Below are 13,659 nucleotides of genomic sequence, written 5' to 3' on the forward strand. Positions count from 1 at the left end.
TTATCACCAGTGTAACTGGTGATACGACCAGAGGGAATGGCTTCAAGCTGCCCCAGGGGAGATTCAGGCTGGACATTAGGAAGTATTACTTTTCAGAAAGGGTGGTCAGGCATGGGGATGGGCTGCCCAGGGGGGTGGTCGAGTCATCGACCCTGGGGGTGTTCAAGGAACGTTTGGATTTTGTGTTGAGAGACATGGTTTAGTGAGAACTATTGGTGATGGGTGGATGGTTGGACTGGGTGATCTTTAAGTCTTTTCCGACCTTGGTGATTCTGCGATTCTGCACAGACCTGTAACTAAAGTGCCACAGTGACTTACCTTCATTCCCCTTAAACTGATGATATTTTCTTGCTAAAGACAGACATTTTTAAATTCCTAGCATGGTATACTGCAAGGACCACATACGGCTGGCTCTACTTCACCAACAGCTGTATGGCAGGAAAAATACTGAGGAGGTGCAGAGAACTTTAGAAGCAATTTTTCTACATATTTTTTCCACTTTGCCACGGGAAAAACAATTGAGACAGAGAATCAGATTGATAGAGTGAGAGGATGCAGGAATACAGTGGTTGGGTCCTGGGACTTCCCCCTCTACCTTTACACCTGATCTAAATCAGTGCAGGTATAATTCTTATTACTTCTGCATTGCATTGATGCTGATAGACTTCAAGCTGACAGTACAATCAAGACCTACTGTTCCTGAACTACAAGAAATTTCTTTTCCTTTCTTCTACCAGCTGTCTGGATGCTTTGACTATCTCAAACTTGTCAATACAAACCATATCACAGAATCACAGAATCACAGAATTGTAGGGGTTGGAAGGGACCTCCAGAGATCACTGAGTCCAACCCCCCTGCCAAAGCAGGTTCCCTACAGCAGGTCGCACAGGTAGGCATCCAGGAAGGTCTTGAACATCTCCAGAGAAGGAGACTCCACCACCTCCCTGGGCAGCCTGTTCCAGTGCTCCGTCACCTCACTGTAAAGAAGTTCTTGCGCATATTTGTGCAGAACTTCCTATGCTGCAGTTTCCAGCCGTTTCCCCTTGTCCTGTCTCCACTCACCACTGAAAAGAGTCCATCCTTGCCATTCTGCCCCCCACACCTTAGATATTTATAGACCTGGATCAGGTCCCCTCTCAGTCTCCTTTTCTCAAGGCTGAACAGACCCAGTTCACTCAGCCTTTCCTCATAGCAGAGATGCTCCAGGCCCTTCACCATCTTCGTGGCCCTCCGCTGGACTCTTTCCAAGAGATCCTTGTCTTTTTTGTACTGGGGTGCCCAGAACTGGACACAGTACTCCAGATGAGGTCTCACCAGGGCAGAGTAGAGGGGGAGGATCACCTCCTTCGACCTGCTGGCCACGCTCTTTTTAATGCACCCCAGTAAGCCATTGGCCTTTTTGGCCACAAGGGCACACTGCTGGCTCATGGCCAACCTGTCATCCACCAGGACACCCAAGTCCCTTTCCGCAGAGCTCCCCTCCAGCAGGTCATCCCCCAACCTGTACTGGTGCATGGAATTATTCCTCCCCAGATGCAAGACTCTACACTTGCTTTTGTTAAACCTCATCTGGTTTTTTTCTGCCCAGCTATAAGAGATTTTAAAATGAAAACCTTAAAAAACAATGTTGAGAAGTGTAAAACATAATCCACGGAAGAAAGATCTGACTCTGAAAAATGCTTACGCTCTTCCATTCCTAATACACATATCTCTAATTGACACCAGTGAACTTCCGTGTTACAGGCTGAAAAAGAGCAACACTGGAGCCTAAATGTTTGTCTCGTGCATCAAAATCTGCTTCAGCCTATGTACACCAGAGTCACCAATCAAAGCTTGTGATGCAAAATTAGTGACGTCTATCACTTCATCTAGAACTTCATGGAAACATGGAGGCAAAACCTGATTCCTACAGGAACTGGTAACAACAGCACACATACTCACAGGTATTCGCAAAGCCCCAAGGAAGCTGATAGCTGATGTCCCATGTCTGCCTTCCCCAGTGCCCATAGAACTGGAGTTCTGTGATGTCATGGAATTTTCGCTGTCAATAAGCAAATGCTGCATTTCTGAATCCTGCAATTCCCCCCAGTGGCACCATACACAAGAGAAGAGAACAATGTATCAAAACACATATCAAATCAGCAAATCATTCCAAAATAATTTCTTAAACAAACATATCTATTTTATTACAGATAGTTATAACTTTTTAAATATCTTGATTTGATATAGAGGATATAGAGAAACCAAACAGTGTATATGAAAAACAGAGTGAAATAAGTCTGATTGTTTATGCTTGCTTGGTTACTTATGGAATCAAGTTTTCACTCTGTAGTGGCTTATTTCAAGCTGCAAAAAACTTACATATCATAATATGGCCTAAAGGAAAAAAATAATTTCCAATTTCGCTACTTAAATGTGGTCTAATTACAACTGAAATCTACGTTTCTGTACAAAACCAATTATTATCTTTTCTACATATTAATATCAAGCTTGTTTTCCAGATTCTGTAACATCTTGTTCACTGATTAAATTATAGGCCAGCCCATTTTTCCAAGTGAGGTATGGACAGTGAGTTCTTCATGTTAAGCACTGATTTTTCACCTCTGTCCCATTTGAGAACTGCAATCCACAAATTTTGAAAAGCCTGACGTTAACCAGTATTGCCTAGGAACTAAATTCTGAGTTCTTTTTTACCACTAGGAAGGATTTTATTCTAATAATAGTTCCACTGGCTGCTAAAAATACTAGTGAGTGAATTATCACTCGACACAAATAAGCTGCCCCAGTCTAGCCATGAGCGCAGCTTATTTTTATCCATCAACCACAGTGAACTCACAATAGAATTGGAAATTTACATCTTACAGCTGAAAAAAAAAATGCAGTTATTAATAGTACTTCTTTGCCAAGTAAGAAAAAGAACAGGTTTTAGCTACCCTCACTTTTACTGCTCTTGGAGAAGCTTACCAAGCTGTATGCATCTATAAGTTATAAATGTATTCTATGTACTGTCTTCCTCCTTTCCATTCTTGTGCTCTTGAATAAAGCCTTACTGAAGAATTAAGCCTCATTTGAATTTGGCTGTATTTTAGTAAAGAAAATGAGATGTCATTACATATGCAGTACTTTTGACCTTTAAAGGCTCCTTCCATGTCAAACAATCCTATTATTCCAGGAAACTTACACAAATACAGAGGGTTAAATGTGGCAGTGAAAGTGACTGAAATCCAAATAACTTATTTAGTAACTCAGACTTGAAACTTTTACCAACAAAATGGAATGTCTGCATTGCACATAGCTGAATAATTAATAAAAACATCAATTTGTGCTTAGCAGAGATACTATGGTTCAGCCTTGTCAGTTTGTAAAGGAGTGTGATTACACACTCTTCATCTCTGGAGAAAGATTCATTATCCCTTCGTTTTGTACTATTTTTAAGAGACCAATCTGTCATCAGCAGTAACAAACACATGCAGATATCCAGGTCACATGGCCAATACCATGATCGTTGCATTTACTAAGTGTCTCCTTTTTACAGTAGTTGACAAGTTATTTAAAAAAAATAATCAGTCAAGGTTGCCACTCCGGTGTGCTCGGAGGAGGATTGGCTCATAGGAGCAAAACAACTGCTGCCTGCACAGGCAGAAAAGCTGACAGTGATCCTCATCTCAGTATCACCATAACACAACTGCTGTGAAAAGCAGAGGTGTTCATTCAGACAAGACTATCTTTTGTAATTAGCAGTGATAAAAAGGGGATTCCCCCCAACCCTCGTTTTTTCTTCTTCTAAAAAACAAACAAAAACCCAAAGCCAAATAAACAACAACAAAAACAGTTGCCCTGCCAGTACTCTATAATACAGACATAACTCAGCTAGTAGGGGGAAAAAAAAAAAAAAAGGGGAATATTGAAAGGATTGCCATTAAGTGCCTTCCTGGTTTGTCGTGCAAGAGTGTCTCTTCTCTGCCCACTTGTTATGCAGACTCTCTGCATAGTTAGAGAAGAAATCTGTGTGTACTAATTTGCTGGCTATATTTTAGCTCTGTCTTCATGACTTGTCTACAGACACCTACTTAGATTCTTAAATCTTCTCCCTTTATCTTCCAGATGGTTGTCAAGTTATACTGCCAAATGGTTTCTGGGCTGGAGACTGCTCTTAGGTGACTCAAAATGAACATGAGTAAACTTGGTACACTAAGTAAGCTCAGTGGTACTCTGAACTGAGTTTACTGACATTTATTCCAAACCACTGAACGAAGATTACACTGCACTGATTGCAGGAGCTACAGAAAGTCAACCAAAATACTGGTGGAGCTTTTTCTTAAAGAGTACAAAACCTTTCCATCAATGCCAATTACTGTTGAGGAGACCAGGAAGTTTCTGTTTTCCTGTAAAAGTCCTAAAGAAGTGTTAACAAAAAATAAACAAAAGGCTATCCTCTCAGGATATCATGTGTGAAGTGTACTGAATACAAATACAGTATTTCAAATGGAATTTCTTCAGTTAATTTTCATCACAAGATAAAATTCCTTTTTGCCTATAAATTGGCACACCCAGAGTTCAGTTTCCAGTGATAATTACCAGCAATTACAGTTGCATGCTTTAACCATTATTCCTGTGAGTAACTGCTCATATTTAGAACTTTGTATCCATGCACGCACCTGTAAGTACGCACATTTATTACTTTACATAAGGAGACAAGTGAGACTGCAGGGAAGGGACAGATATATCCACTGAAATATTTAAAGGATTTCAAATGGGTTGTCTTGAAAACATCTGGCACTGCATTACATCTGCTGAACTGTACAAAGATCACAAATTAAGATCAAATAAGTTACCATGCTATCTTATTAATCTCTCCTGCAGTACCTATGCAAGATAATGATTAGATCCCTTATCTGATGTCACATTTGTGTATGGAAAGGAAAGTAGATTTCAGCATTACAAAGAAAGACCAACCTTTGCCAACAGTATATCTACTGTAAATTTCCTGTGTGATGTTTAGAAAGTCTACTATACTGCTTTACAATAACACATCACATTTTACCTGAGACTTGCTAGTTTCCTTGGCATTTAAGGTTGTCATCTGGACTCTGAACCGAGATGCACCATTCAGGAATGCTTTAGAACTCTGAAAGAAAAATAACAAGCCCTCATACTTCTGTTACCTGATTTGTAAAGGATTACATAGTGCTAATAATTTCTTCAGAAATGAAGCCTATGCGTATCATAGCATCAACATATAGCATAATCCCAAATGAAGAATCCTTAATTAAATGCCTGTGTGTGTTTTGTGTTTAAGCTCTTACAGAGACCTATGGCAATATATGTAAAATGCAATTAAAAATGTCTTTGGAGGCTTAAGTCATACTGTTTTTTACAAAGTAGCCTTATACTGAATTTAGAGCACAGCCACCATTTTTCCACCATCTTACCAGCTTCTTTCTCTACTGAGCTTCCTTTGGCATTGCTGACATTTTTTTCTCATATGGAAATTATCTCAGTGACAACTACAGATTTTTATTTAATTCTATTTTCCCAGAAAAAATTTGTTTCTTTATTTCTCCGCCCATTTAAGCTAAAAGCGTCTTCCACTTGTTTAAGTTCACTCCATTCCAACTCAGAAGTGAACCAGAGACCATGCGCCTGGGGCTTCCAGAGGATGACTAAAAAGTCAGAGAGCCTCTGGGGTACACAGAAATCAAGGCAATGAGTTGTGTTTTAGGCCCTACATGGACCTGAACTAATGCACTGCTTTTTACATCTATTTATTACCCTGGTGCATTACTGCATCAGTTCACACCAAAATTACATTCCTTATAAAACACCATCGTGAGATCCTCAGCCTAAAATGACATGCCAAGGAGACTATGATGTGCCTAGTGAAATAAATATACAGCCTCAATGCAGGCTTGTGGTCAGGGAAGGAGAACCTATTGCTAACACCGTTAGAGGCACTGCGCATTCCTCAGGGGTGAGATATCTGCTTCCCAAGTGTCAAATCACATTCTGAATGCCACATCAAAACAAATGAATGAGAAACCACCACAAATCAAAAAAAGAATGCCTGTCCTCACTGAACATTTTAATTCAAGATGAATCACTTGGTAACTCCTGCCCAACAAAAATACAAGGACATATAATGCAGTTTTCTTTACACAAACCGCCTTTCATCAATCAAATCCTCCTAAGAGGGCAAAAAACTTCTGAGAGGTGAGGATGAATACCAAAATTTGTGCTGCACAATGCAGAGCTGAGGCACAAGCAGTCTTGGCCATACATTCTGCAAAAAAATTGAATAACACCCATGGGCAGAAGAACAGGTTTTTGTCTTACAGAAAATTAAACTCTTGTCAGAAAGTGATTTATAACAATCTGTGGGGAAAAAAAAAATCCATTATCTGTAGAGAAAAACCAAAAACAAAACAAAACAAAAAAAAAACAAAATACCAAAAAAACAAGACTTTCATTTGACTTGAAAAAATAAGATTTACTGTGGCAAAAAGGAAATGTCTTGGGATAAGGACTAGACATAGAGGCTGCACATTTAATGCTTAGAACATCTTTCTTCTTTTCATTAAGATAAAAACTGCAGGTTTCTTCTAAAAGCACAAGCACGTTGCCAAAGGAATTTAAGAGAGCTAGGTTTCCTGGAAATGCAAGTCAGGTTAAAGAAAGTTCTTAGACAATAAAGGCAAGTCTGTATGAACAGGCTGCAATGAATATGTGTACTTATGAGAAGGAAAAAAAAAAAAAAAAAGAAAGCACAGGGAGAAAAGACTAGAAGCAATAAAGACAGTTTTAAATAATCATATTTTACAAATGCCATTAAACCTTTCCTTCAATTTTGATGATAAATAGTACATCAACATATAATAAAGCCCATGGACTTCTTGCTGGCATTTGTCATGGGTATATCCTTCTGGAATGCTGCAGATTAAGTTTCCAATTGTAGTACTCAAAAGCCCTTTATTATAATCAAATGTCTTGAAGCAAATCCCAGATTCATAAATCAGAGTCAATGAGCAAACAAAGCACAACTGAAGGAACTGCTGAATAAGGAACGAGAACTGCACATCCGAGGCTCTGTGCTTGGCTCTCCATCTGTTCTTCTGGACAACTCAGTGAAATCAGATTACTCACCACTACAAACTCTGTAGAAATACTGGGCTCATGATCACGCTGCAAATAAACAGTAGACCAAATTCATCTAAGATAGTGATATCACAGAGAGACTAACCTAACCTTTAAACCTTAATATGAACATATCTTAAATTCTTCCCTATTTATTTCAATTGTCTTTGAACTTAACCAGCCTCATTCTTCCATTTACAGGTTCAGCTTTTGGCACCAACTGGCACAGCTGTCTGCACTCAATCAAAATATTTGTCTTAAGTGACAAGCTACAACCTTATGAGCAAAACAAACAGGCATGTTTCCTTGATTTCTTAAATAATATTTAATAATAATTTCTACCTATTTGCAAAAGCACAAGTTGTTCTGGTTGTCACCTGAGATGACTGAGCACAGAGTGACAGTTACCATTTTATGTATGCCAGCAAATTTTAACCCTTGGTTAACAAGTTTGGAAGTTTGTTCCCAGTGATAACAATCTGTCTTATTACATGTGTCTTCCTTCCTTTTTCTTTTTCTTTTTTTCCTTCAATTCAGCAATCAGATACAATAACTACCACATCTGCATTTTTAGGAGATCTTCTCAGACTTCTATTCTTGTCGATTTCCTTAACTTTTAAAACCGCCCTCCCCATAGTGAGCAGAAACTGTGACCCAATGTAATTCATAGACCACACAGATCTGAAGTGAGATGTCTAAGCAATTAAAGTGGTATAGAGCTTCCCAAGAGAGAATCTGAGAAACATTAGAGGCAGGCAGGGAAATACTTCACAAAACCCTAGAATATTTGCAGATGTGGATACGCAGAATAGGGAAGGAAGAAGTGATGCCTTCTGCTATGCAGAGTAAGGTTTCCATGGAAACAGAATGCCAAATGCAATGCTATACAATGAGACTGCGCGTGGTGCAGAGATCTTATTGATGCCCTGGAGATTAGGTCAAAGGACAGTCCCAGAAAGGGGAAATTGTGGTGAACAGAAGGGGAAAATAGGGGAAAATAAACCCCTAAAAACACTGGCTTCTAGTTAAAAACATCAGTACGATGTAGATATTGAATGCCTTTTTTTATTACTAGCTCCTTGAGGCATACGAACAGGCTATTGCATGCAATTTCTTAGTCATGCTTCCCAATAAAAGTGCATTAGAGACAAATAGTAAACATTTACTTTCACAAAGCTTAAGAGCCAATACTGACAATATTATGCTCAAGGTATTATAGAAGCAGCTGACATTTTTGCAGGAGAACTTATGAACGACATAAAGCCCAAGGAAAAAATGCCTCCTGTTAGGAGTCTCTACAAGTCATGTAAATGATTCTCATATTTGACAGAAGTTACCTTTAATAAGTGAAAAAGAAATAAATGAAAAATACAGAGCTCATTGTAAGTACAAATTATCTCACAGCAACAAACTAAGAATAGGAGTTCCACAGACCATTAAAAGCAATCAGAAGCTTTATCAGGAAACTTCCATATGAGGAAAAAATCCATTAACTGGTAAAGAAAAAAAAAAATAACAGACAGCAGAAGAGTCACCATCAGTTACTATTCAAGAAAAGAGAGAATTTACAACATAAAAAGCCATCTATCTAAGATTTTTTTTTGGGGGGGGGAAGGGAGGGAAGGAGGGGAAGGTGGACACAGTAAAAAGCAGAAATCATCCCTGAACAATCTGTCTGTGATACCTGAAACCAGTAGGTGCAGTTCACATATACGTGCAGACAGCCTTCACATATAGTAATTCTCTACTTTATGAAAAGACATATGGGATTCCTTAGGACCCTGCCTCTAACACACTCCTCAGCAGCCTTGACTTGCTGTCACACACAGGAAACCCCGAGACCTGTATTTGCTCTCTTGTTCTTCCGAAGACCTAGTTGAAAATGTAGCAGACTTGACTGCCCACGGGTCCCTGGGAGTCAAAGGAGAAATAGCCTGGAGCAAAATACTGCTCTGCGTTTTAGTTACAGTAGAAACAAACACATACCAAAGTCTTACTGAACATGAAACAGAGATGAACCCACAAACATATTCTGGAACAACAGGAGGATAGTGATGACATTCTGTAACATAATTGGTCTCCCAAGTACTCTCCTTTTTGTTTTTTTTTCCTTGTCTGTTATTTTTCTTTCTGCTTGAATTGCCTCCCTCCTCTTGCGTTACAGGTACACAAATCAAGAAAGGAATCTACTTCTCATGAGAATGAATGTGTACAAGTCCATGGGGCAGGATGACACGCACCCCAGTGACTCAGAGTCCTAAGGGAGTTGGCTAAGGTGGCTGCTGAGCCACTTTCCACCATATTTGAAAAAGCTGTGGCTGTCACGTGAAGTCCTTGAGGACTTAAAAAAAGGAAACATCATTTCCACCTACAAGAAAGGGAGGAAAGAGGACCTCGGGAACTTCAGGATGGTGAGCCTCACCTCTGTACCTGGGAAGATCATTGTACAAGTCCTCCTGGAAGACATGTTAAGGCACATGAGGGATAAGCAGGTGATCTGAGACAGTCAGCATAGCTTAACAAAGGGAAAGTTGTGCCTGACCAATCTGGTCACCTTCTATGATGGAGTGACGGCATCAGTGGACAAAGGGAAGGCAGCTCACGTCATCTACCTGGACTTCTGCAAAGTCTTTTACATGGTCTCCCACTGCATCCTTATCACTAAGTTGGAGAGACGTGAATTTGAAGGATGGACTATTCACTGGATAAGGAATTGGTTGGAAGGCTGTAGCCAGAAGGTTGTGGCCAATGGCTCTATGTCCAGTTGGAGGCTGGTAATGGGCAGTGTCCCACAGGTGTCTGTCTTGGGACAGGTACTCTTTAACATATTCATCAATGACACTGATGATGGGATTAAGTGCATCCTCAGCAAGTTTGCTGATGACACTAAGCTGAGTGGTTTGATGCAGCAGAAGGAAAAGATGCCATGCAAAGGGACCTTAAACTCAAAAAGTGGTCTCTTGTGAACCTAATGATGTTTAACAAAGTAAAGTGAATGGTTTTGCACTTGGGTCGAACTAATCTCAGATACGTATGCAAACTGGAAGAAAAATTCCTTGAAAGTAACCCTGTTGAGAAGGATTTAGGGGTCCCGGTATGAAAAACTGAATATGAGCCAGCAGTGTGCTTGCAGCATGGAAGGCCAATGTTATCCTGGGTTCCATCAGAAGTGGTGTGGCCAGCAGGGGCAGGGAGGTGATTGTCCCCCTCTGCTCTGCTGTCATGAGGCCTTAGCTGGAGTACTGTATTCAAGTCCGGGGTCCCTAACACAGGAAAGATTTGGAGCTTTTGGAGAGGGTCCAGAGGAGGGTCATGAAGATGATCTAAAGGCTGGAACAGCTCTCCTATGAAGACAGGTGGAACAAACTGGGCTTGAGAGAAGCCTTGAGAGAAGGCTGCAGGGAGACCTTATTGCAGCCTTCTAATATTTAAAGAGTTTATAAAAATGAGGGAAATGAACTTTTTACACAGGTAGATAGTGATAGAATAAGGTGGAATGGTTTTAAACTAAAAGAAGGATGATTTAGATTAGATGTCCGGAAGTTTTTTTTTACTGAGACAGTGGTGAAGTGCTGGCACAGGTTGCCCAAAGAAGCTGTGGATGCCCCATCCCTGGAGGCCAGGATGGATAGGGCACTGGGCAATCTGATTTAGTATATTTGATCTAGTGGATGTCAACCCTGCATGTGGAAGGGATGTTGGAACTTGATGATTCTTGAGGTCCTTTCCAACCCAAGCCATTCTATGATTCTCAAATAGCAGCTGAAGTTTTCAAAGGCGCATCTCTTTATCACTGACATAGATTTCTACATTACTTAATTCTGAGCGCACAAAAATTGAACTTCTGTGTTAAGTGTACTGGGCAAACATCTCAGTACCAGAGCTCACCTACTAACCAACTTATTTTAAACAGTGTTTGAACAACCCTGTACTAAATATTTGAACAAAAGGATTTTCTTTTAGAAGCAATTGAAAGCTAGAGTTTTGCTGCCACAACGGCACAAGGAAGAACGCATGTAATCTTCAGCAAGACAAAGAAAGCTTATCTATTCACATGTAGACTGTTTTGACAGCAGTAAATTGCATAACTGACACATTTTAAAACTCACCTAATATTTAAAGAGAAATAATGTATCTCTGTTCTCGGAGATTTCAAAATTTCACTAGACAGTCCTTAATCAATCTAATCCAATGTAAAAGTCAGTCCTAATACAAGCAGAGGGTAGGATCAGATGGCTTACTGAGATCCTTTCCAAATCAAATCATTCTATGACTCCACTAACAAAAAACAACACAAACACAACATAGCACTGTCATGTGACCAATATCGTTAAGTACAAGTTATTTTTCTCTCCACTTCACAGTTCTTCATTAATATCAATACAGTCCGTAGTAATTCCAATTAGCTTGGTTTAAATAAAGGCTGTACTGAATCACAACAAAATTCTCTGCCACAGACTGACTGCTTGCCCTAGTCTCTTAATCTTTTAGTTAAGAAGTGAGAGTCATCATCTCTGCAGGTGTTCAAGAACACTGTAAGCATGGCACATACAGCTTAATGAGCACAGTGGTGATGTCTAACAGTTGGACTAGATGATCTTAGTGGCTTTTTCTAACCTTAATGATTCTATGAACTGCAGCTTCACATACATTTTTTGCTCCTCTTTTCCCCAGTCATGTGTTCCTGCTGCCCTTCCCTCTATCCAAGGGATATCCCACCTTTCGTTCAAGCTCAGAGATACAAGGTTCATAGACCACATACTAGGTAAAGGGCTGCTTGCATTTTACTTTCTGCAGCACCCAGTACAGGGTTCTTAACAGTGAGATCCTTGATAGGCCATGGTTGACAGCTATCTCATATCCAAGCAAGTAGGGAAACTGAAGGACACCAGTCAAAACACTCTGAATACACTCAGGAAGATTGGAGGAAAATAACATGAAGAAAAACGAAGAGCTTTTACTGAGTTTGCTGTGCTAAGTTCATCCGCTGCAAAACCTTAGCTCAAACCAAGTCATTCACCTCCTCATTTGTACTGCTTTGGTAGACAGTAAGCTTCTGGTTACCACTGAAGCACAGAGGACCAATCATTCTTTCAAGTCTGGGTAAGTTATAACAACATGATACAAAAGGACCATGAAGATGATTTGAATACTAGAGCTACCATAAACATGTATATTATATTAAAAGGAAAAAAATCACAGCAGAAAAAACATTCACTTACACTGGATGGAGTGCAGGAGCAACTTATATCTTTAGGATCTGAAATACAATAACAAACGTAGTTAATGAAAGAAAGCATAAATAATCTCTCTTAAAACACTTGTCAGTAGTATAATTTACTACCAATAAGCCAACAGTACAGAAGATACAAAGATAGTTCTCATATGAACATCTGGTTATACATATAGAGAAACAGAAAAGGATGCTTCACAGTACCCTTTGCATTCTAAGACAACAGTTCTATCTGGCAGCCCAGTTCATTGCATCATTCTAGTTGTGTCAACAAAGCTTTTTATGTCCTCAGACAGGACAGATGCAGAAAAATAAGCATTCATATTGCTATCTTTAAGTCTACAAAGAGACAAATGAAAGGACTTCTTTCTCATTTCTAATTTAAGGTCACAGAACTTGCTCTTATCAGGCAATCTCTTTATTTTGTAGAACAGAATACGGATGTCATACATTGAATGGTAGCACAGAATACACAATACAGCCAGGTGGGATATTCTAATATTTAGATGTGTCTGACACCTGAACAGTTGTTCTTTTTTTTAAAGACAGGGGATTAAAGATAGGACAGTGCACTGAATTCTGAAGTGTTACTCTCAGATATGATAATCTGGGTGTATGAACTTGTCAGACACACGCAGATTTTTCTTAATTTAGTTCTAGGACAAAGTTGTTGCAGTATTAAGTGTATCTTGAAGAATAATTGCTAGCTATTACTATGCCCCAGGTCATTTAGCTTAAACAACAACGATTTGCCAATAATGAGCCCTTTCATGGTTCTATCACACTAAAGCACTTACGTTCAATAAGAAAGAGGAAACAAACAATCCCCATCACAGCAATAATAACACCAGGCATCACAAAGGAGAGACCCCAGCACGTAGATACCCAATAAGCAGCAATTAAGGATCCCAAGATGTTTCCCACTGATGTGTGTGAATTCCAGATTCCCATGATCAAACCTCGCCTGCATTAAAAAGAAACAAACAAGTCCCACAGACATTTCTTATTATTCCAACAATAAGCAATCTTGAAAAAAGCATATAAAAAAAGACTGCTTACCTGTGGTGACAGTGAAATATCTGAAAACTCATTGCTCTGTAACTGACCACTACTTTATGCTAGCCTTTCAACTGTCAGTTTCAAAGCATCTAAATATTTAGAGAAGTGTTCCAAGAACTTCTCTGTGCATGACAGAACTCATCCTGCATGTAACAGCACCATGGGGAGTTGCATACATCCAGATAAGAGTTTCTTTGGTAGAAACATGTATATAGATGTTGCATAGCATATACATA

The 13,659-nt window shown here is 39.5% G+C and overlaps 1 protein-coding gene across 7 annotated transcripts in view; it reads right to left on the reverse strand.

Moving 5' to 3' along the window:
* Positions 1–13,659, reverse strand: part of SLC37A1 (solute carrier family 37 member 1) — a 44,378-nt gene that overhangs the window by 13,220 nt on the left and 17,499 nt on the right. For 6 of the 7 annotated variants that reach the window (XM_052674036.1, XM_052674035.1, XM_052674031.1 and 3 more), the window contains exons 8-12: positions 13,162–13,328; positions 12,354–12,391; positions 7,141–7,179; positions 5,045–5,128; positions 1,942–2,073 (exon numbers count right to left, since the gene is read on the reverse strand). In XM_052674036.1, the coding sequence (XP_052529996.1) occupies positions 1,942–2,073; positions 5,045–5,128; positions 7,141–7,179; positions 12,354–12,391; positions 13,162–13,328 (460 nt within the window). The remainder of the gene's footprint in view (positions 1–1,941; positions 2,074–5,044; positions 5,129–7,140; positions 7,180–12,353; positions 12,392–13,161; positions 13,329–13,659) is intronic. The other variant, XM_052674037.1, reaches the window with a different exon arrangement.

The sequence above is a fragment of the Tympanuchus pallidicinctus genome, unplaced genomic scaffold (assembly GCF_026119805.1).
Source record: "Tympanuchus pallidicinctus isolate F22 unplaced genomic scaffold, pur_lepc_1.0 scaffold14, whole genome shotgun sequence".
Taxonomy (NCBI): domain Eukaryota; kingdom Metazoa; phylum Chordata; class Aves; order Galliformes; family Phasianidae; genus Tympanuchus; species Tympanuchus pallidicinctus.